This window comes from Lathyrus oleraceus, chromosome 6, assembly GCF_024323335.1.
Source record: "Lathyrus oleraceus cultivar Zhongwan6 chromosome 6, CAAS_Psat_ZW6_1.0, whole genome shotgun sequence".
NCBI lineage: Eukaryota > Viridiplantae > Streptophyta > Magnoliopsida > Fabales > Fabaceae > Lathyrus > Lathyrus oleraceus.
In genome coordinates this window covers 290,360,152-290,384,508 of record NC_066584.1, presented here as the reverse complement: position 1 = coordinate 290,384,508, position 24,357 = coordinate 290,360,152, and the positions used below count along the sequence as shown (strand labels likewise).

The window sequence follows — 24,357 nt, the reverse complement described above, 5'->3', positions numbered from 1 at the left end:
AGAATGGGGTTCAGATTGATCTGTGCATTGCCAGGTTCATCTGTCAGTTGAAAAGTCAACTGTGGTCAACTGTACATGATCTGATGGATTTGGAGGTGGAAATGAGTTGGATACACTTCATTCATGTTGGAACAAGTGTTATTTGACATCTCAAAGCTTAAGAATGAAGAAAATCAAGTCAGAACAAAAACTGCCAAAAATAGAAAGTGACTTGTAATTGAAGTTTCCAAAAATGGAAAGTTTTTGACCTCAAGACCACGTGTCCAAGGAAGCTTCAAATGCAAATTTGTTCAACATGAAAGTTGTAGATCTTGTTCTCACCTTTCCAAAAAGTCCAAGAACTTGAAATTCCCATGTATGGTTGGAAAATTATGGCTCAGTGAATTTCAAAAATGACCCATAATCAGGAGGCCATAATTTCCACATGGTTTGTCCAAATTGCAAGTTCTTTATATGCACAAACTCCATTTGACATGTACTTTCATGGTGCATAATTGGATTTTTCCAAAAGTGGTCAATGCAAAAAGTCAAATTTCAACTGGACAGTTAAATGGACCAGGGGCAAAATTGTCCAACTTGTGAAATAATTGGAATTTTTGAGTGGGGATTTTTGCAACACCTCATAAATGGCATTTGAAATTTGTTGGAATTATCATTTCATGGCAAAGGCTTGTAATTTGAGAATTGGCTTGAAAAATGAAAGTGCAAAAATGGACAAAGTGGCATTACATGGTGAATTTGAAAATTACACATCCAATGAGAGTGGGACAAGTTGCAACAGCTCACACATGTCATTTAGAGAGTGTGTGAGCTGTCAAAGAGGTGGCAATGAGCTGGCTTGTGAAATTCCATTTTTGCCCTCACTTGGAAATTAGCATTTTCACTAACATGTTCAACTTGGTTAATTAACATGATTAAGTGGTAATTAAGCATTGGTATATAATCTTAATTTCATTCTAATCATAACAGAAATTCATTCATCCCAAGATTGGATCTCAAACTCATCAAATTCTCTCAAAATCTCAAGAGCACCATTGAACAAAATTCATCAAATCTTCCTCAGTTCTGGCTCAATTCTTGAAATTCTTTTTGATCTGAATTCCTTTCATCATCGTGATCATCTGTTTGTGGAGTTTAGAGTGGAAAAGGCTTGGATCGCGACTGTTTGTAGCAAGCATCATCAATGGTGAATGCGAATTTGGAGCAATAGAAGCCATGGCAATTGATCTCAAGCTCATCATTCATCTTCTGGAAGGCTCTAGTCCATCTGTTTGAAGCCAAAACACGTGAAGGATAGCAAGAACACCACTGCCATTCCAGGTATGTGAATTTTCGAGTAGCACGATTCTTCAACTTAGCATATGCGTTTGGTAGTTCGCCTCACGTAGGTTCCACTGATGCTTGTAGTTTTGCGAATGGACAAGTTTATAGGAAGAAATCTAGATTTGAACTTTCGTGTCCAAACCCTAACTCACACGATTTGGAAGATTTAGGAACTGTTAGGTTAAATGGAGTTCACATTCGTATTCTACATGATCATACGGTTCGAACGGTTATTTACTTATGCGTTTTGGTGATGGTTTGAGTTCCACGTGTTCTTGAGCGTTCTGGAAAAAGTTGAGGTGAAGATGATGATGAAACGATGTTTGATCCATAAAACCATTTGAAAATTCGAATTCTGTGTTTACCGCCCCCGCCACCTTTAATTACAGAAATGCCATTGTGTGATCTTAATTATTTTAATTAATTCATAAAATTCATTAATATGTTAGAAAATTCATAAAAAATTGTAGAAAATTCAGAAAAATATGGAAATTTTTGTGTTGACTTTGTTGTTGAGTGTAGGATTTTTTTGACCTATTGGTCAAAGTTGTGCATGGCAAAAATATTGTTTGACCTAGGCTTGTTTCACATGTGTCCATTTTTGATACCTTGCACCATTTGGTTCATGAAATACTCATAGTGTTAAATAAATTCTTGAAATTTTTTGTGGTAATTGTGGACTGGTTGATGCTTATTTCCATATAAATTTCATGAATTTTTGATACCTGATCATTGAGATATGAATTTTGGAACTTAGGTGTGACAATTTGTGTCACACCTCTTTATGTCAATTTGTTGGATTTAATTGAGTGACCTATACTTGTTGGATTAATGTGAAATTTTGCATGATGGTTGATTAACATGTTAAGATGCTATGTGAATTTTTGTGGAATTTTATGTGGCATTTTCAAATTGATTGTGATTTTTCATTTCTGTTGGTCAAAATTGCAAGTTCATGTGATACATGTTGATAGATTTAATGTGAAATGCTCATATGGTATTGTGTGATCATGAAATTTGATATGCTTGTAATAGACACATGTTAGGACATCCCTGTTTTGGTCTCACTCATTTCTTTACTGTTTTCATTGAGTTATGAATTTTTGAAGTGGCTGCATGTGTTGATGTTGTGATTTGGAGCATATAGTTGTGTCTGTTTTTGTTGATTTTCATTGACATGGTTCCATTTGCCCAATTAAGCTGAAATTTGGTGTGCCATACATGGATTAGGTCCTGTTTAGGTGTAATTTATTTGAGAATTTTTGAAGTTGTTTTGATGTGGATTTGAATGCAATAGTTCTGTTTGCATGTTTGATGCTTCATTTGAGCTAGTTTGCCTTATTTTGTGCATAACATGAACATGATGGATGATATAAACATGAGACTAATTGTGTTGGCTCTTGTTTGACTTTAATTTGACTTTGGTTAGAGATACCTTGCTGTTTAGGAATTTTTCTTGCCTTTGGACCCTAGGCTTAGCCTAGTGGTCTTGTTGCTAATATTTGCTTGATTTTTCAGGATCAAAAGCATAATGCACATGGAGAATGAATCAAGTTAAATGCAATTGATGTTGTTTGATGTTTGTACACTAACATAACATTGTTTTGTAGGTTGTGAAGTTTGGGATTGAGCTTTGAACTTGCTTTGTTGTGCATTGATCTGTATAGATTAACTGATTAAACTTTTGCTGTTTAGTTTTGTCTGTCTGAGTACTAACTGTGTTTGACTGTTTCCAGGTACTTTTAGTTGCTCAGTTCCTTGTGAACTTTTGCTTTGCTTTGCTTGAGCAACTTGCATTGAGGTATAACTTCCTAACTTCATGTAGTCTGGAGACCCGGCTGTTACCGGGCCGGGCAAATAAATGTCTGAAGTCCTCCTTAAGAGGCAATGATTGTGGTTGTTTATTTTTTGTGCCAAGCAGGTGAAAGTCCTTTAAATAAGGCAATTGGTGGAAGTTAGGGATAAGCAATCTATCCCCCACTATTCTGTGAGTCTTCTCCTTGCTCCCATTACATGGTTGTAGCATTGAGAACACAAGCCCAAGATCTGTGTTGTCGCACAATCGAGTCGGAGTCATCGAGTATAGAAGGGTTCCCCTATTCTGGACCCATGCTCATTTGTCAGAAGCTCTCCCTGGTTAGGGATAAGAGCTGTGAGGTCTGATCCTCACTTCATCCTTTCATCTGCTTCACCTTAGCCTCGTAATGGCAAGGTTAAGAGCAAACACAGCCCGTACAGACGACTTGCTGAGGCAGTCAAACCTATTGTGTGAGCCACTTGTTTGGTTATAGTGCGTGCTATGTGGATATCTGTTTGAGATGCTTGTTCTCATTTGATGTATGCTTGAATTATTTTGTGTGCTGGCTTCTTTCCTGGTTAGGATAGGCTTGCTTATGCAAGTAGGATAGAAAACCGAACTTAGGGTAAACGATGCATGACAACACTAGGCTCGAGTCCAGCTCCCTAGTAGTGTGTCTTTCCCCGGTTTCTGGTTAGCAATTCAGTCCCTTTCAGGGGAACTACATCGCCCTGATCCTTGTTCCAGACAAGGTATGTAGGCAGGTGGTCGTGCGAGACCACTCCGGGCAACCTTTTTCTTTTTTGCGTGTGTTTGTTTGTTATCTGATTGCATGTTTGGCTCGGATGCCGACGTAAGCCCAGGATTGGCAGTCGGGCTCCACGTTTGCCGTTTTGTGCGTGTTTTGGTTCGGATGCTGACGTAATTCCATCCAGTGGTTGTCGGGCTCCATGTTTGCCACCCTTGCTTGTTTGCGTTTTGTGTTGTTTGGCGTGCGTAAGCCGAACTACAGTGGCTCTGATTCTTGTTCCAAACAAGATATGTAGGCATAAGGTGCGATACCTTATCGAGCTCGTTCCTCTTAACCCCACCTGCGTTCCCTTGTGTGTGTGTGTGATGTTTAGCAACCTTTTCTTTATTCTAGGACGTGGATCCCGTCGAGTACGACGGACGTGAGGGGTGCTAATACCTTCCCCTTGCGTAACCGACTCCCTTACCCTGTCTCTTTGGTCGCAAGACCATTTCCTTTCCAGGTTTCTCTGAGCGTTTCCTTTCCCTATCTTGGGATAAATAACGCGCAGTGGCGGCTCTGTGTGTGTTTTGCTTTTAGCTCGCCGGTTGATTTTTCGCAGGATGCGACACATAGCAGGTCTATGCGTCGACGCATAGCCTGCAGTTTTGGACAATCTGAAAAACACATCAGTATGCGTCGACCATAGGTCGGCGTGCGCTGACCTGTGGGAAAGTGAAACCTTCATGCGCCGACCCTGCGGTCGACTCAAGCCTTCGTGCGCTGACCCGTGAGAAAATGCACTATGTTATGCGTCGACCCTACGGTCGACTCAAACCCTGCAAATCTGCAAAAATTCAGATTTTTGTGGTTTTCATGCATTTTATCATGACCATATTTTATCCACATATGTTGTATGAAATATAACAGTTTAGATGAACATAGAAAAGGATATGATAGATGATATGTTGCATTTGTTTTGTAGAGGTAGAATCGACAATGCCGATTCATCCATGGTGGTAATTTGTCATCATCGAAACCTATAATCGTATGGTGTATGACAGTTTGCCCTTACAAGAAACTGTTCATCTGCCATGACGTCATAGTCATGATGACAACTTTTTCAAAAACGTCTCCTCACAACCCACGTGAGGATCTTTAGGTAATCGTAACATCTCCTAGCCCCTAGGAGATCGTGGATAGCCTTTAACTACTATGGTTCATCATGGCCATTTTAACTTTTTGTAGTAACCAGTCAAACCAAGAAAACTTCTAATCTCAGTGATAGACTTCAGAGTCTCCCACTACAACATAACATCTATCTTCGATGGATCCATAAAAACATCACCACTAGAAATCATGTGACCAAGGAAACTCATTTCTTTCATCTAGAAATCACACTTAGACAACTTCAGATATAACTTATTCTCCTTCAAGGTCTGCCACACAACTCTCAGATGCTCCACATGCTCTTCCTTAGACTTCGAATATATTAGAATATCATTTATGAGTACAACCAAAAATTGGTCTAAGTGTGAATATAATATTCTATTCATGTACTCCATGAATACTCCAGGCGCATTAGACACACCAAACGACATCGTTGAATACTCATACTGACCATACCTCATTCTGAACGTAGTCTTCGAAATATCTTATAACTTCACATGAATATGATGATAACCTAGTAAATCAATCCTGCTATACACACAAGCACCTACCAACTGATCCATCAAATCATCAATCCTCAAAAGTGGATACTTGTTCTTGATAGTCACATTACTCAGTTGTCGATAGTTAACACATAGTTTCATGCTACCATATTTCTTCTTGACTAGCAACACCGAAGCACCCCACGGAGAAACACTCGGGCGAAGTAAATTTTTCTCAAGCAACTCCTCTAACTGTTTCTCCAGCTTACTCAGCTCTGAAGAAGACATCCTATAAGGAGCCATTGACATCAGACTAGTACCAGGTACTGAGTCTACAGTGCACTCAACCTCGCACTCTGACAATAAATCACTAATATCATCTGGAAACACTTCTGGAAAGTTGCACACCACATGTAACTCGCCAATCACTTTCAGCCTTCATAGAAGCTAGTATCATAAACACCTCGGCCTCATCCTTCATGATCTCGTCCACTTGCTTTGCAGACAGAAACAACTTGTCACTTGCATCAAACTCTGGAAATGACATAGTCTTGTTGTAACGATTGATATGAACAGATTAAACTCCAACCAGTTTATTTATGGATAACATTGAGATTTCTCAAAGGTAGACATACTAAATCCACCCTAAAATTCTTACCGAAAATAGTAAGTGAACAATTAAAAGAAACCCACAAAGTGGTTACCGGACCTAGGGGTGTTCAAATCCAAACCAACCCAATAGAAAATCGCAAACCAAACCAAACCAAACCAAAACCGCAAAAAACCGCATTTGGTTCGGATACGTTTGGGTCATTCTCTAACAAAACCGCACGGTTTGGTTTAGTTTGCGGTTTGTATTTTTCAAACCGAACTAAACCAAACCAAACCGCATTATGTTACAACTCAAACTTCAATTATACCACATCCAATCCAAAACTCAAACTTAGTATGCCTTAACCTTACAATTAAAAATGATTTTCTCTTACTGACACTTAGGGTTTCAATTTTAACCTTCTTAAATTTCTCCTAGTAGTATCGCACATTCTTCTCATCTTCTTTACTATGTACGTTTCGCCTTTTCTACTATAATATTTCCTTTCTTATGTTCTTTCTTTTTTATCTTTTATGTTACTATTTTCTCTTCCAATTACATTTTTATCGCACATTTCTTCTCAATCCCACATCTCTTATGTTCTTTTTTTCATCTTCTTTAATGTCTCCTCTCATATGTTTTTTATGTTTTATTATAATGTATTTGATATTATTTTATTCTAATATTATATATATGTTTTTTATTCCATTTTTGTCTAATCTAATTTTGTGTATATTGAATGCGAAGTTTTTGTCTAAATATGTTAAGTTTTGATGTTATTTAGTAATGTATGAATGACTAAATAAAAAGTTACGTTGTTATCTATAGGTGTATGTATGGCTCAATAAAAATATTGTAAAAAACCGAACTAACCGAACCAATCCAAACCGCATTGGTTTGGTTTGGTTTTATTTCTAAAAGCCAACCGAACCAAACCGAACCACATGCTTTTTTCTCTTGCGGTTCAGATGATTTTTATCGTCAAAACCGCCCAAACCGCACCGCGAACACCCCTAACCGGACCTAAAGTTGGGGTATCAACAATCATACTCCCATCCATGGAAGACAAGTTTAAATCCAACCTCTAGGCATAGTTAAGCGAAACAAACAAATGTGTTGCATCTGTGTCAATAATAGCAATCAACGAAATACTATTAATAAAACACGTACATTGAATCAACCTGTCTGAGCTAGTAGTCTTTGTCCCTGACAAAATGAATACTTTCCCTCTTGACTATGCCTTATTCGGTTTCTGATAATTGGTGCTGATGTGACCCTGCTCGCCATAATCATAATAAGTCGGCCCAACACTCTTGCAATATGCATCACAATGACCTGTCTTTCCATATTCGAAGCACCTCAGAACGTTGTTCCCGCACTCATTAGCATGGTGGACCAACTCACCACGCTTGAAACACTTAACAAAAGCAAAAGTCTCTCCCCCACTTAGCTTTTTCTCATCTAGAACCCTTTGCTTACCTTTGTCAGCTGGAGCACTATACGGTTTCCCATGATACTTATTCCTCCATCTCTTCTCACTAAGGCTCTTGTAGTGAGCAGAACGGACCTTGCTATCCTCATTATATATCCTACACTTGTTCACCAGATAGGAAATAAGCGAATCTTCTAACACCTAATCCTCTACTTGATCTCAGGATGCAATCCACTCTCAAACTTGATGTACTTCGATCCCCAACAACAATACCGTTTTAGTGATGACAAAACTTCACCAACTATTCGAACCTAGCAATGTATTCAACAACAGTCATATTTCCCTGCTTAAGTTTGAGGAGCTCAATATACTTCTTACTTCACACATCCTTAGGAAAGTACTTCTCTAAAAAATGAACTCAGAATACAACCCAAGTAATCTCAGTACCAACAACTTCTAGTCTCTAGCGTGCATTATCCCACTAATATTAGGTCTCTTTAGACAACATGTGAGTACCGAACCATACCTTATGAACTTTTGTGTAAGCCATCACTCAGAAAATCTTCTCAATTTCTCTAAGCCATGCATGTGCATCCTCCGAATCATATATGCCCTTGAAAGTCGGCAACTTGTTTCTATGAAATTTATCGAGCCCACAAAACTCATCAACACCTTGATGATTCTACCGCCCCTGTAGCACCTGAGCCACTGACTCTAAAGCATCAACAATTATGTGACCGTTTCTTCCATCTATTACTCTGCACATCAGTAAACAAACATTAAAAGAAACAATACATCGACAATGTTCATACACATGTCGCATACTAGGGACAATTAACATGTCAAAAACCTGGTCGGTTGGACCAACCTACTATGATACCACTATGTAACATCCTAAATCCCCAAACGTGAAATAAAGTGAATATACAACAACTACACATATATGGTGTCACTCAAAACACAACACAAACTTGTTTCCATAACACGGGTTATGTAAAACATGCATTAAATTAAACACATGTCATCACATGCTCTCCTTTATATAGGCTCATCGTAGTTAAATAATCAATTTAAATTAATGCAACAACCAAATATGTCTCATAACATCAACATGGTTATGGAAAATTGCCTTAAACATCATAAACATCGCAAATGACAATAATGAAAAAATAAATGTTCGCCCTCCCAATGTTACAGATCAGAGCAATGGAATCTAAAACATCGCATAAAAAGGGAAAAAAAGAAGAACAACCTCAACACCATCCTTCAACTTCTAAGCAACAACACATTTACATGCTCGTATGCACCCCAAGAAGGAGCACAAAACCACACGAACAATAAAGGGGTGAGAATACACTCATAATATATAATGGTGCAAAAGTACGCAAGGGTAGCCTAAATAAACATCAACAATTATTCAATCACAAAGCATTCACATTGACAACACGAGTATTCTTAATCACCAACACCAACATAATCAATAATTAGATATGCGATAATGAATGTAATGTACTCAACACCATGACTCGATAATGCATGCAGTACCATTATGGATAACACATGTCCATCTCGCTCCTGAATCCCATCCATAGGACCCGAGCACACAAAATCGTTATTATCACCATAAGTAACACTTCACCGATTCCCATATGGAACCAACTACTTGGTCTTGAGTACACAACATCAAATCAGAGCACACCAAACTCATTAATATCACCATAAGTAACGCTTCACTAATTCCTCATTAAAATTAGCTACTTGCCCCTGAACCCGTACCACTGGACCAGAGCACACCAAAACTGGACTGAAATCCGTACACCATGATGCATGATTCACCATAACATACAATCTCACCAAAAATGATCACCATGTAATTATCACAAATATGTATAATAACATTCTCCATAGAACACAAGTGCATTAATTCAACAATAACATGATAAGCAACATCATGTACTTCCAAATAGTGACAAAAACCAAAAATCAGAACACCAGAAATCAAAACAAACAAAGCAATTTTATGCAACTGAACGAATGACGCTCATTTTGACAGCGTGACAGGTTACACGTCACCCCTGTAAGGACCGTCCCAACCAATGAAGCCTTGGGACCATGACGGTCTACCCGTCAGGCAGCTGACGCCCATCTTCTTCTCGTCTTCTTATTTCAACTTTTCTTACCAAATGACATGAGAGTATTATAAGCGTTTCATTACAAAAACCAATAAATTAAAAATATTAAAAAAAATGACAAATAACACAATACCACTAGACTACCACATATGTAGATGTTAATGTTTTTTTCTCGATATTTAACAAATGATTAATTAAACTAATAAAACTGTTTTAAAAAAATTAACATATAACATCTATTAAATAAGAAATTAAAGTAAAATCTTAAATTTAATTAAGAGAAAAAAAATACATTAAGCCTTTTTTTTACATGTACAAATCAAATCACATGAACGTATTTTTCTTACAATTTATTCTTAAGAATATCTTCAAAAATATTTACACGATTATTTGATTGGATAAACATGTAAACAACTTATTGTCCATATATACCTATTAATCTTTTAATATATTTTTTTTAAAAATATAAATTTAAAATTTGTCCCAATTTTTTATAAATTAGAAAAAAAGACTATATTTCAAAGAGTATCTATCATTACGGATCATTAAAAACAAATCCAAACCTATCGAAATAAAAACGGCTATTTGATTAAAAAAACCTGAAAATCACATAAAATAAAAAATTATTGGATGCTTTTAATTGTTATATGATAAAAATAGTTTGGTTCAGATAAAATTTTAGATTGATTTTTAAAACCGATTCAAATTAAATATTCAATTGCATATATATATTTTTATTAGTATGATATTTTATGTTAATTTATTGTTAAACGACTTATTTTTTAATACTATTAATTGATTTAATTTAATCAATTTATTTTTATTATTTTATTTATTTCAAACATAAATAATTATTCTCATTTATAATATTAACTTTTAATATAATATATATTCTATATTATATCAAATTTATTATTTATTATTATTACTTTAATAATATTAAAAATAATATATAACCAATTCAAACCAATCCGTGATATTTTATTTTAAAATCGATCTAACCTGTATAATATTGATTTTTTTATTTATTTAAAAGGTTAACTGTTTTAATTTCTATATTTTTATTTCTAAAAATCAACTGTTTTAATTTTTTAAAAGAGTGCCCTGTGCCTCTAGGCACTCTTCCCTTATTTTAAATAACCGAATAAAATTTTGCAACTTCTATTAATTTTTTTTATAGATTTACAAAGTTCTCAAAACTTACAAAATTACTTGCCGGGTTGGGAATGTATGACGTTACCACATACCTTTCACGGTGCTTCAACAAGTCCTCTTTCGTCATTTTCTTCTCCCCACCCAAATTAGTACACCAAGTACCAACAGTGAATACATCGTTTAAATACAGAGAGAGCCAAATTATTTATATATTATTAGAAAAATACAAAAAAATCAAAATAAAAATCCCCCAAAACCAGAACAAAGAAGAGAGAGAATTAACTCTACAATTCTCTCTCCCGATCAGATCGGGGGCACCTCTGTCTGAAATCCAACATTTTCGATTCCTTCGTTACTTTTAACGTATCAATTTTCAATTTTCATTTTTTTGCTTAAAATAAAATCAAATTTGTTCAATCATCGTTTTCCTTCCCAAATTTTCACCGATCTGGGAAATTCCATTCAAAATTTTGGATTTGAGGTTGCTCGATTGAAATCCATTGCAACGTGGATGTTGATTCGTGAGATTTTGAATTTTTTAGATTTCGAAATTCTGTTCTAGATCGTTGGCTGTTATTGTTAAATGGCGTCGGCTCAGGTGCTGCCGAACAACTCCGCTTCGTCTCGGAAGCAAGAGCATCTGGAAGCTGGAAAGCGTCGGGTATGTGTTTGATTTTGTTCCCTTAAATTTTGATTTTTCTTTTTGGTTCGAGATTCTGATTGTAGAATTAGGGGTAGTAATTTTGTGATTGTTTATGTTATGCATTGTTGTGTTTTGATTGTTGTTATCGTTTTATGAAATTGTGTATATTGTGATAGTAATGTGTGTGGTTTGTTTAAATGGAGGGAGATAGAAAGCGGTGAAAGGAAGAGGAATTTCGAATATACACAATCTTCAATTATGTGGTGCTGCCTTTGAGGCACGAGCATATGGAATGAAGATGAAAGTCTATTCTGTTGTTGGAAGGAATTAGGCCTAGGCCATATAGTTGCTAATTGCATGAGGATAGTTTCTTTTCGGTTTCTGTAACGTTTTTAGGTTGTTCGGTGTTGGAGTAAATGAACTAGAAACGAGAAAGTTTTGGTATCTGGGTTTTGTAGGCTTTCGAGTTGAATTTTGAAAAATAAGCTGTTTTCCCAAAATTAATCTATCCTGATAGTTTATAACTTTTAGCATTAGTAATTTGTTATGTTTCAGATCTAAAAATTTGTCATACATACATGTGAGTTTCAATTTTCAAAGTCTATATTCTATTATTGTTTTCCGTTTTTTTTCTTTTTCATATCTTGAATAATTATTTGGGTTTTACAGCTGGAGGAGTTTCGTAAAAAGAAAGCCGCCGAGCGGGTCAAGAAGGCTGCATCCTCTGGCTCTGTGCCCAATTCTGATGCTGGCCAAAATCAGAAGGCTCAGAAACAACCTTCGGAAGTTGAAAATGTTCGAATTAATGAGTCAGATGGAGTTACCACATCTGATGGCATTGGAGGAGCTGTTATTGAGACTGGGACAAGTAACCAGAAAAATGTGAATTTGTTTCACCAAAGTAGTAATCAAGGGTCTTTAGCTGGTGCAACTAGTCTTGTGAGAAATGATCTTGATACATCTTCTACTAGTCTGGTGGAGGAACGTTCGGATATTGATGAAGCTAAAAGATATAATGCTTCTACTTTTAATACATCTGACGATGTTAGTCAAAACAGTAAGGCAAATAAAACAAATGATGTATATGGATTCCGAACTGGTGGTGCTGGTGAATTTCCGCATGGAACAACAAACCACCAGAGTATTTATCTACGCCCGCAAGAAAGTCAAGAGCTTGATAGCAGTACTAGTCAGTCTATCCTTCATGGAGTGAATGAAAGCCAGTCAAACAAGAGTAACAGTTCTGTGAAGGATTTTGCAGTTACTGATGTCTCTTCTCCTTACTTTCCATCAAAAATCATACGTGAGAACTCTGTTGATTCACTACAGAAAATTAAGCAGACAAATTCTAGTACCTTCGATAGTAGCTATTCCCATGGTTCGGCTTCTGGAGGTAACATTTTAACTTTCTTTTTTGTGCTTCAATAGTTTCACATTTTCATTCAACCCGACAATGCCTTAGTACTCTCTGCTGATGAAGTTTGCACAATATATGATGTACTACAGGCTTCAGTGACTCTATCAGTTCTTCTATGTTTAGAGAGACCATTAGATCTGATAGTGATTTGCCTAGTCTTCATGGTGCATCCATACCTAAATATGATTCCACTGGTTATGAAGCAAGGAATTCCCCTAACCACACACCAATACATTCAGTGTCAACAGAATCAAGCTCTAGAAAGTTACGTCCATCTTTTCTTGATTCTCTAAATGTGACTAGACCTTCTACAGGGTCTCCATTTCATCAACCAGAGCAAGATGCCTCTAAGTATAGTCATTTAGAATCAAGCAGCAACGGCACATCAGAATCTACTTATTTCCGTAAGCCACCTGAAGAGACTAAAACTGGGGGATTTTTCTCAAATCTTACAAATGCTCCAGTTGTTAATAATAATCAGGACGCAATGATGATAAGTGCTAAGGAAAATGGCCTGGAAAGAAAGCATGATTATTACTCATCTTCACAAAATGAAGACTTTTCTACTTTAGAACAGGTGTTTTTCACTAGTTATGGTCTAAATATTTCTTTCTGATGCCGATTGTATGGTGTTTTGGTGCTTCACTTTTCCTATTTTTTTTTCAATAAATGTGCTCAACTTATTAGGTGAATTGGTATTTGAAGCTGTTAAATCATTTGGTCATTGGGGATATCTGTAATCTATTATACATGCACCTAATTTTTCGTTGGGGATATCTTTCATCAATATCTTTTAACTGCATGATTTCCTGCATACGTTGTGAAAGGAATGTCAGTAAGTTAGAACTAAGATGCATGCTAACATAATCTATGCAATGTGCTATGCTTGTCTACTCTTTGTCTCTTCTCATTATGCTAAGCTTAGAACCGAGCATCACAAGGATTATTTGACACCAAATAGCCAAGTGATCTCTCGGGCAGCAGGCCTTGTCTACTCTAAATCAATAGAATGCAGAAATAAATTGTTCATATTCGTTTTGCCAGTTTTGTTCAGCAGAATATTGGTATGTGTAACCTCATTATTTAGTGATGAAAATGCTGCATTTAATTTTTTTTCATTGTCAACTACTCAGGAGATTCTCTCTGATTTGTGGCAGTCAAATTGTTTTAGATAATTATTTAGGACAACAATGAGAACCTCTAAATTAGTCGTGTAACTATAAACAACAATAGAAACCAAGTTTTTTCTTTAACTTAACCTGCAAAATGAAATTGGAATCTTTTGGTTGGCAATACAATTTTTTAATGCGAGGAAAATTATTTATGTATTTGCATGTTATTAGTAAGAGGTGGGAGGGTTAGTTCAACTGGCTTGAACTAGTTGATCTAATGGTTAATAGCATTTGGAGGTCCAGGGTTCAAGTCCTGGGAATGGTGTAAATATATACTAACAAGTAGTAACAGTTAACTACTAACAATTTTCCATTAAAAAAAGAAGCATCTTAGCTTATGTTGGTTTGTATATTTATGTTTGTTTTTCCTTTTGTTTATTATGCAGCATATTGAAGATCTAACACAAGAAAAGTTTTCTTTGCAACGTGCTCTTGAGGCTTCTCAAGTATTAGCTGAGTCACTAGCTACTGAAAATTCATCTCTGACCGACAATTATAACCATCAGGTTGGTTTACGAGTAACCAGTATGTCATTTTGTTGATTATCCAACTGACACTTTTTTTGATTTTTAATTTTTATCATATTATGTCTTTTGCTTATTCTCATGTTCAAAGACTCACCATTGGTATGGACGATTTTTCTTTGTTATCATGGTAGAATAAATAATTTAGTTTTAGACCATGATGTGTTTCTACGTTGAACATATTTTGATATTTCATGTTGAGGGAAACCTGGTGTTACAAAGTTTTCACTATGGTAGGGTTCAAGGAAGTCCATCCACTATGGGACACACACACACACACACATATATATATATATATTTTTTTCCTTCTATATTTCAAGTTGAGCTATTAAGTAATTACTTTTTGAACAACATTATGTTTCCAATAATCAAAGCAGTGATTGCTTTTATTTCCTCTGTTATGAGATCAAACATTTGAATATTTTGTTGTGTCTGCAGGCTTAGAAAGGGAACTTAGTTGGCTATAGGATTGGTGCAAATGTCTTGAAAGGCAGATGTAGTTTCTTCTAAGTCCTGTGTTAGTGGGCTTCTAATTTGTATTAGTTGTAACTTTGGCATTAGACATGCTCTGATTTGGATTTAAATTGCTACTTTGTGTTTGATTTGGAGTATCATAGTTGTCTGTATGGATACAAATCAGTCTCCTGCTTTGTTTTATAATGATTTATTTTTTTGTTTTCACAGAGAAGTGTCGTCAATCAATTAAAATCAGAAATGGAGAACTTACAGCAAGAGATCAAAGCACAACTGGTTTGTATCAACACTCCCTATCTATTTGCATAACCATTTTGTTGTGTTAGTATTCAATTATACATCCATTCATATTCTAGCTTTACAAGTTCATGGTGACACTTATTTGCATTTAAAAATTATAATACTAAATGACACACACACATTTTAGAAAGTGAATGTTACTAGCCTTATTTTTTTTTAATTATTATTATTATTATGACACAATTTTGTAGAAGACTGTATGATTAATCAAGCTAGGTCATGATCTTTTAAGATGGATATAAGGTTGGTTAAGCTCGGTTCAATACATGTATTTAGTCTCATAAAAGCTCCATGTAAATCAGGCATCTTGTGAGCCAAGCCTTCAAGGCTTGTTGAACTGAGTATCTTTTTGTCTGAAATATTTGTATTCTATTTTGGCTATACAGAATTACATTTATTGTACATTTTTAAAGCCATTTTAGTTGATATCCATGGTGTCTTGAAATGGTACATTTCCATGGGGATTATGTATCTTACCACACTTTCTATGAGCGGTATTAGTACAACAAAATTCGTTCAATGTCATCAAACATCTTATACACAAGCATTTTTCTTTCACCTTGCCTATGTCTTTAATAGTTTTTGCGTAGTCCCATTACTTGATTTTTTTTAGTGGGTTCCTATTTGCCAACCTTCCCAAATAATTTTCATCAATGTCTATCATGGTGTTTTTCCTGATACATCTAAGATTCTCATGGTCCACTTTTGGAGTTCAAATTTTTAGTGCTTTAAGTAGAACTTATATTCCCTACGGCATTGACCGTTCATAGTTTTTTGTTGGAAAAAATTGATTTCTGTGCATATCTGCATAGTTGCTTTCCACTTTGTTCTTCCTTCCTCTGCCTCTGTTATTGGTAGGTATGTGACATTTCACATCAACAGGTTGAGCTGGACGCTATCAGGAGTGAGTATACAAATGTGCAACTTGAGTGTAATGCAGCTGATGAGCGTGCCAAGTTATTGGCATCCGAAGTCATTGGCTTAGAGGAGAAGGTAGTGATTTTTCTTGGTATGTTTTGCATTTGTATTTGCTTTTGAAGACCATGTGAGTTTGTCATCTTCGATTGAAACCGGTTGTAATTTGTACTTGTTTTGTAACTGCATAGTTTCATCCAGGTGATGAATTTATCACATGTAATTAACTACTCTAAATAATCTGAAATGATTGACGTCTACAACGAACGATAGAGATTTCTTCATAGGTATTGAATTAACCAAGTTAAAATAAAACTCAATACAGCAAACTATTAAATTTTGGGGCTAATTGTCAAAGTTTAAGTTAAAGGTTTACTTGCAAAAGAATCAAAGTTTAGTTTCGCTCTGTGCCCATCATCCTTCTTTAAACAAAAGTTTAGTAGGTAAATATTAATTAAATATTTCAGCAGAAGTTATATAGCAATAACATTCAAAATATTTATATAAACAAATGATCAATAGTTATTAACATCATAGAATAGTATAAATGGTAACTCTTCAACCGAAACCTAGGTAGTGTATACAAGTTAGACAAACCTATAATATAAAGATAAATTCACAGCAACTTAGATCCTTCATAGAATGTGCTTGCGATAAAGATTGATTTTGTAATGCGAGTAAATTTATATGCAATGACTATCAACTTTGATGAATTACCTCTTCTTCAGACGAATGCAATGCCCATGCTTCAGCCCCAAAACTTAATGGACAGAAATGTTACTATTCTTATTCTAATGTAAAAATATATCTGCATTGGTTTATAAAAACATCACCACATTCATCCTTGATATAGAGTGATTATGTAATGTCTATCGAGCCAAACACAAACATAAGTATCACTTTTGTAACGAGCACATGTAGGTTGACTATTGCTATTGGATTTAGGAGATAGTAGATATATTAGATTACAAATTTTGATTTGTTTTTGTTCAATAAACTTCTTAGGCACTCAGACTAAGATCAAATGAGCTAAAGCTTGAGAAGCGGTTGGAAATTGAACAAGCAGAAATTTCTTCATACAGGTATTTTTGAACTTTTAAATGTGCAGCAAAATACTATAGATGGAAAAATTTAGATTTAGTGTTTAAAAATTTGTAATATATAAATATATTACAGCTCATTTCGATAAAATTTGTTTTGATGTCAACTCTTCATTTCCTTCCATTTGGCAATTCTCCTGACTGAGTTTATCTAAGATACTGTTTTAAAATGACATCTCATTAAATATTACAGAAAGAAAATATCCAGCCTTGAAAAAGACCGACATGATTTGCAGTCAACCATTGATGCTCTTCAAGAAGGTAATCAGACTTTAACTTTAATTTATAAGAGCAGTTTGGATTCACTCAGATTTTTATGTTTCATCTGATTTTGAAGTGATGGTAGGACTATGTTTTTTACTTCTCTGATGTTTGAAAGCAGGAAAAAGAACAGGATTAAGGAGGGATGTTAACTAGCAATGAAAATAGAAAATAGAAAAACAGGATCTTTGGATTGCCCAGTCTTTGTTCTATATTGTTTTTATGACATCTCAAATAAGTTTCTAGTTTAGGATGCTTTAGTTTGTGAACATGCTTACAGAAATAATCATAATATATTATGCTTTGATTTTCTGAAGTACGATAATAAAAAATACTCAACGGGGATTTTATGAAGGTGGAGAAGCCCACATTGGTCTAGTTTTTTTTGGACAAATGGTTATATGTTCTGGGACACATTTTGGTTGGTCATTAACCTTTTATTTTATATGTTTTCACTGTTTTCTGGATATTTAGAGACTTGCTGGCATTTCCTTGTTCTTTTTTTTTATTGGTGGATATCTTGTAATTTGTTTTGCTCTTTTTTGATATAATTATTCTCTTTTATGATGATACAAATATTAAGGACATACTAAATATGTTTGCTAGCCATTTATTGGCTACTAAATTTTATGTGAAATTGAGGCATGCGTGCACTTTGAAATCATGTTCATTCTTTGTCTTTGCACTGATGCAGAAAAGAAGATGTTGCTGTCTAAGGTGCGAAAGGCTTCAGGGTTTGGAAAATCTGAGAGTAAATCAAGTAAAAAAGATGGTTCTACATCTACAGACGATTTAGGTGTGTTTCCTATGTATGGTTATTACTTTGTCCGTTAGGTATTCTTTCACGGGTCATCCATCCATCAACCTGTATTTTCCATGCATGCTTAAGTCACTCAAGCATGTTCCTGGGTTCATTTATTCTTAAATGTTAGGAAATGTGTCTATTGTGTTATGCGTATCTTGCTTGAATAAAATTTAAAAGTAAACATGACAGGTTCTGCAGAGCAAGCATTTGATTGTATTCTGCAGTATACCTAGTTTAGATTCATTTTTGTTTTATTATATGTTTGAATTTACGTCTTCATTGCGGTCTGCCACTAGTCGCCTAAATTGCGGCTTTTGACTTGCCTTCATTGCATCCTCCAACACCTTTATTGTGTTAGGTTTGAAGGGGTGAATTTAGTCCCACATTGCTTAGAGATATGACTTGCGTTGTGTTTATAAGTGGGGGCAATCCTCACCTTACAAGCCGGTTTTGTAGGGATGAGTTAGGCCCAACCCATACATTCTAAGATGGTATCAGAGCCTATCCTAGATCACTTCCCACATCTTCCGCGCTTCGGCCTCATCGAGGCCCGATGAGGCCCGGGCGTGAGGGGCTGTGTTGGAATTTCCGTCTTCATTGCGGTCTGCCCCTAGTCCCCTAAATTGCGGCATTTGACTTGCTTTCATTGCAGCCTCCAACACCTTAATTTTGTGTTGGGTTTAGTCCCACATTGCTCATAGATATGGTCTGTGTTGTGTTTATAAGTGGGGGGCAATGCTCACTTTACAAGCCGGTTTTGTAGGGATGAGTTAGGCCTAACCCATATTTTCTAAGATTATATAATTTATATTATATTTGAGGTGTGCTAGCAACACACTCTCTAATTGATTGGAATTAAAATGGGTCCCACTTGGGATCACATCATGTCATGGCATGCTAATTAAAAAGAATTTTGGAAGACTATATGTGTTGTTTTCTTAATAGAAGGATCTTGATGTAATTTGTAGTCATAACTGGCAAATAATACATGATTAAAGTACTCCCAATTATTTGGATATTCTTAGTGGTTTTGTTTTCTAGTTATGTTTATACATCTATGAAATGCAGTGAGTGAAGATCCTGCTTCAAGCTCTTCCAAATTGCGGCATTTGACTTGCTTTCATTGCAGCCTCCAACACCTTAATTTTGTGTTGGGTTTAGTCCCACATTGCTCATAGATATGGTCTGTGTTGTGTTTATAAGTGGGGGGCAATGCTCACTTTACAAGCCGGTTTTGTAGGGATGAGTTAGGCCTAACCCATATTTTCTAAGATTATATAATTTATATTATATTTGAGGTGTGCTAGCAACACACTCTCTAATTGATTGGAATTAAAATGGGTCCCACTTGGGATCACATCATGTCATGGCATGCTAATTAAAAAGAATTTTGGAAGACTATATGTGTTGTTTTCTTAATAGAAGGATCTTGATGTAATTTGTAGTCATAACTGGCAAATAATACATGATTAAAGTACTCCCAATTATTTGGATATTCTTAGTGGTTTTGTTTTCTAGTTATGTTTATACATCTATGAAATGCAGTGAGTGAAGATCCTGCTTCAAGCTCTTCCAACACAGAAATCAATGACAATGCTGCCATTCGTGATGCTGGAACATCTAGTTTGCCTGCAGTTCCTGAAACTACACACTCTTCTTTTGGGGTTTCTTCTGTGAATATTCCTCATGATCAGATGAGAATGATTGAGAACATTAATGCACTTATTTCTGAGGTATAGGATTCAGTCTCTTGAAAACAAAATCAGTAATATACAAACACCACCTTGCATTGCTGATTACTATTTGGATAATTACTTTTTCCACCCATCCCTCTTCTCTTTAGTGTTTATCTAATTAGTGTGAAATTGCCATCAAATAAGCTTAAACATTGACTTGTATATCATTTTACTGTAGCTGGCACTGGAGAAAGAAGAATTGATGAAATCCTTGGCATTTGAATCGTCTGAGAGTTCCAGAATGAAGGTAATTCAATTAGAATTCTATTTTGTATGAATCATGAACACTTATTTTCTTATTCTCTGTAGTATTAGTATATAACTTGCTGGTGGAGCTGTGTAAGAGAGCACATTCTTGAAAGTAAGATTAGATTTGGGTTCTTAGTTTTGAATCAATTGAGAGAGTTTGACTAACAAATTGCAATCCTACATATTTCCTTTTCTGTCTTTCTGATCCAATCTAGTATTGGACATGTTTCTTCGGAAACACTAGTTTAACCCCAATTATAGTTTGACACATTTTCTACCTTGTTGCTTTTTTTGGCACCAAATTTTGTCCTAGTTGCTCTCTGCTGGAGCAAGTCTGTCTCATTCATTGTTAGATACTAGTTTTGTTTAGGTTTCTGTTTTTGACTGATTTGTTTCAGTTGCGGTTTTATCTCGGTCATGGTTCGGCATGATTTTTGTAGTTGTTGTTTGGTACTAGTTTTGTCTCAGTTGCAGTTTTGCCGAGGTTTTATCTCAGCTTTGGTTTGCACTGGTTGTCTAAGTTGTGGTTTGACATAATTTTTCTCAGTTGTGGTTTTGTATTAGTTTCATCTCAGTTTGTGATTCGGCACTGGTTTTATCTCAGTTAGTTTGAAACTGGTTTCGTCTCAGCTGCTGTTTTCACCCTTTATTTATCCCAACTGTGGTCTGGCCCCAACTTTTTCCGCAGCTGCAATTTGGTCTCAACTCATCTTAAATGTAATCTGGCGTCCCAGTCAAGCATCAATATCATTTTATAGTATTTGGTTATTTTTACTTTTAATGGGGACTAGAAGATATTAAAATATCTTCATCTTGATAATTATTATCTTGAAGTGTCTTTAGATTGTATCAGACAAATAGTTTTTTATTTTTTAGGATCTTAGACTATCTCTTTAAGATAAGCTTCCATGTTCATTATATTTAAAATTATCACGATTTGGTTTCCTATTTAATTAGGATTTGGAGTAGTTATTAGTAGTTAAAAAAGGGTCAGTGTTTAGTCTTTTTGTATCAAAAACCAAATCATTATTATATATCAAACAATCAAACAATAATAATTTTTTTTATTCATCTCTCCCCTTTCAACATAACCTTACAATAGCAGACCTGGTTTTAACAGTTACTTGATCAAGTCATCTATATGAGTTGTTTGTTAAAGCTTTCTATTACAATTTATGCGCATCTTACATAATCACTTATCCTTTATTTATAGTCTCGAGGATCTTTTCTTCTTTCCTAATGACCATAGATTGTCACAATAAACTGTATGGCCAGTGATTTTTTAGTGAGTCTGCACTATGTCAGAAAACTCAGTTTTTTTTTTGCGCGCAAGTCAATGTTAAAAATACTGTTTTTTTGATTTATTCTTGTTCTATATTTAGCCTAACCACAATTTCTGCTGTTTCTTTTCATTATTGAAGGAGATAAACAAAGAGTTGTCTCGGAAGCTTGAGGTCCAGACACAAAGATTAGAGCTTTTGACTGCACAAAACATGGTTAATGAAAGTATTGAAAATGTTTCTACAAAGCAAACAGATTCTCGGGCCACGTATGAGAACATCCCTTATGCAGATGAGGGCGATGAGGTAACAAAACCTGTACAGTTTATGTTGGTCAATTGGACTTGTTTGAAAGACAAGCATATCATTTCATTATCAAGGATGGAAAACATCCATTTCATTATCAAGGATGGAAGTAGTTGGTCGATGCTGGAAAACTTTAGTAGTGAATAGTTATTGTTAAAAATACTAGGATAAACAACTTGAATTGAAAATGGAACTGACTCTTTTTCTCTTTTAGGTGGTGGAAAGAGTGTTGGGATGGATTATGAAGCTATTTCCTGGTGGGCCGTCTAGACGAAGAACTAGCAAGCTTCTCTGATCGGATTTACATTAGATTTGTAATTGTTGTCACGAAAATGTACACAGAGCTATGAGGATGGATTGTGAAGCTGTTTTCCAGTATGCCAACCAAGGTAAAAAACCAGCGCATTTCAATCCCATCCATGATCGAGTTACCTCCTCACCACTTTGGAGGGCGTGATCTGTGTATATTAGAGTGAATTATACAGCAAGTTCTTCAGAAGAAATGGGTTTCTTTTGAAAGTTGCTTATTGATTGGCAATTCCCAATGCAATTATTTTGGAAGATGGCAATAAATCTGTTATGCGGTTTTATCTCTTGATTCAATCCAAATTTTGTGCGATAGTAGTTGGATATGGAAGAGGCTACCAAGAAGCCTCAAGGGAACGGGACCATTTTGTTCCATTTTGTTCATATACCAATATGAGATGTGGAATGTTTGTTGAATGTAAATGCAAGGTGCAAGTGCAAAACATGATATATTTTTTATGTATTTCAGAGTTTTCCATTACTTATGAACACTAGGCTCCCAAGTATAATGAAACTAAAATTACCATTTTATTTGAAAGGGAAGCCATTGTTTCAGGTCTACGAGTAAAGCTCTGCTCATGCTGTGAGAGGTTCAATTAACATGTCTTGTTAATTTCACTAGAGATAAAGTTAAATGTATGCAACCTGATTGTTGTTTACCTTGTTTTAGCTTGAAAAGGCTGTACAAATGAAATGGAAGACAACAAAATGTTAATATCAAGGCAAGAGTCTATGAAAATCCGTTTTACCTATATAATATTGACTCGTAAGAAAATAATATTAAAAATAATATATGGGGCACTAAAGGATGTAGTAACTACAATCCAGTGTTATCTCTAAGACAACATGAATATCCCATGTATGGTCCCCTAGAAAGAAAGGCTTTGGAACCATTCGTCTTGCACGATTTGGGTGGGAATAACCCTGTCCTGAGGAAAGTCAGAAAAGTTTGGACTATAATTACAAGGGTAAGGAATGGGGAAGAAGGAAGACTTTTGTTAAGGAACCCTATACCCAACGGGTAAGGGAAAGGGAACAAAGGATCAAACTTCCATATCCTTTTGATCCTTCTATATTTCCTCTAGTTTCTGAGCAAAAGTCCATCCTACCTGAAGATATGGAGAAACTCATTGCCCAGATCAAAGAACTGGAAGTGGAAAATTATCAACTGTGACTTCAACTCAATAAGGAGAAGTAAAAGAATGAGGTTTTGGAGGATGAGAATAAGGAAAAGTAAAAGAATGAGGTTTTGGAGGATGAGAGCAAAGAAGTAAAAGTCCAGTATGAAAACAACGAGAGCCAGAGACAAGAAAGGGAAGAGAAAATGGGTTGGTGGTGCTCTTCAAGGGGAGAATTCTGAACTTAGTGGTTGCAATAACGAGTTAGATCGAGCCTGGTGCATCGTCTAAGACTTGGAAAAGACTATAGAGTTATCCAACTTTGCCAAGAAGAATGCACAAGGTGACTATGAAGCTCAGATCCTTGAATCGAGGAAGACCATCAAGGAGTATCAAGATCACACATCCCGTGAGAAATTGAATGAGGAGAAGATACATCGAGCCTACCTTCACGATAAGTTTTAGTTAGGAAGAGCTTGTGAGGAAATCTAAAACATGAAGGCTGGGAATTTTGACGAAGCCTATCAAGAGTTGAGGAACACATACAAATATTGAGAAGATGCCTATCGAAGAACCGAAGGTGCCATAGCGGAAAGGGACGCCATTATTAGGAACCTGCAAGGTCTCTATACAGAATGGAAGAACAAATATGCAAACATGGTCGTGTTGACTAACTACGCTCTTCATGATTTCCCCGACAAGATGAAAGAGATTGATCTAATCACGTGTCAAGAGAACACTCCTCATAAAGTCTACAACTTCGTGAAGTTCTGTAAGAAGACTCTGACCGAACTAATTACCGATGTTGAAGCTCTTCGTAGGACTCAAGGAGTCACTTTTCAAGTTAACTTGTGACCTGTAATTGTTTTTAGTTCAAAGGGAGTTATCTCTTTAGTTTCCTTGTACTTGTTATGTTGATTCCAAAAATAATGAATGA

The 24,357-nt window shown here is 35.6% G+C and overlaps 1 protein-coding gene across 2 annotated transcripts; it reads left to right on the top strand.

Moving 5' to 3' along the window:
- Positions 1-11,027: 11,027 nt before the first annotated feature.
- LOC127092693 (protein BLISTER) lies at positions 11,028-22,863 on the top strand. Of its 2 annotated transcripts, XM_051031569.1 has the most exons (13): positions 11,031-11,475; positions 12,127-12,850; positions 12,964-13,451; positions 14,433-14,552; positions 15,255-15,320; positions 16,227-16,337; positions 17,265-17,341; positions 17,553-17,620; positions 18,315-18,416; positions 19,971-20,158; positions 20,340-20,408; positions 21,832-21,996; positions 22,211-22,863. In XM_051031569.1, exons 1-13 carry the CDS (start codon positions 11,398-11,400, stop codon positions 22,289-22,291), a joined length of 2,337 nt encoding a protein of 778 aa, XP_050887526.1. In that variant the 5' UTR covers positions 11,031-11,397; the 3' UTR covers positions 22,292-22,863. The 2 variants fall into 2 exon arrangements, with proteins under 2 accessions (XP_050887527.1, XP_050887526.1); XM_051031570.1 differs by lacking the exons at positions 19,971-20,158; positions 20,340-20,408; positions 21,832-21,996; positions 22,211-22,863 and adding an exon at positions 19,494-19,618 and having other exon boundaries at positions 11,028-11,475.
- The last annotated feature ends 1,494 nt before the right edge of the window (positions 22,864-24,357 follow it).

What these genes read in the sequence shown, in the direction of transcription:
- LOC127092693 (XM_051031569.1), top strand. Translation starts at nt 11,398, where the DNA reads ATGGCGTCGGCTCAGGTGCTGCCGAACAACTCCGCTTCGTCTCGGAAG. An exon ending in AAGAGATCAAAGCACAACTG is followed by an intron (nt 15,321 to 16,226) that starts GTTTGTATCAAC and finishes TCACATCAACAG; the next exon opens with GTTGAGCTGGACGCTATCAG. An exon ending in TACATCTACAGACGATTTAG is followed by an intron (nt 18,417 to 19,970) that starts GTGTGTTTCCTA and finishes TATGAAATGCAG; the next exon opens with TGAGTGAAGATCCTGCTTCA.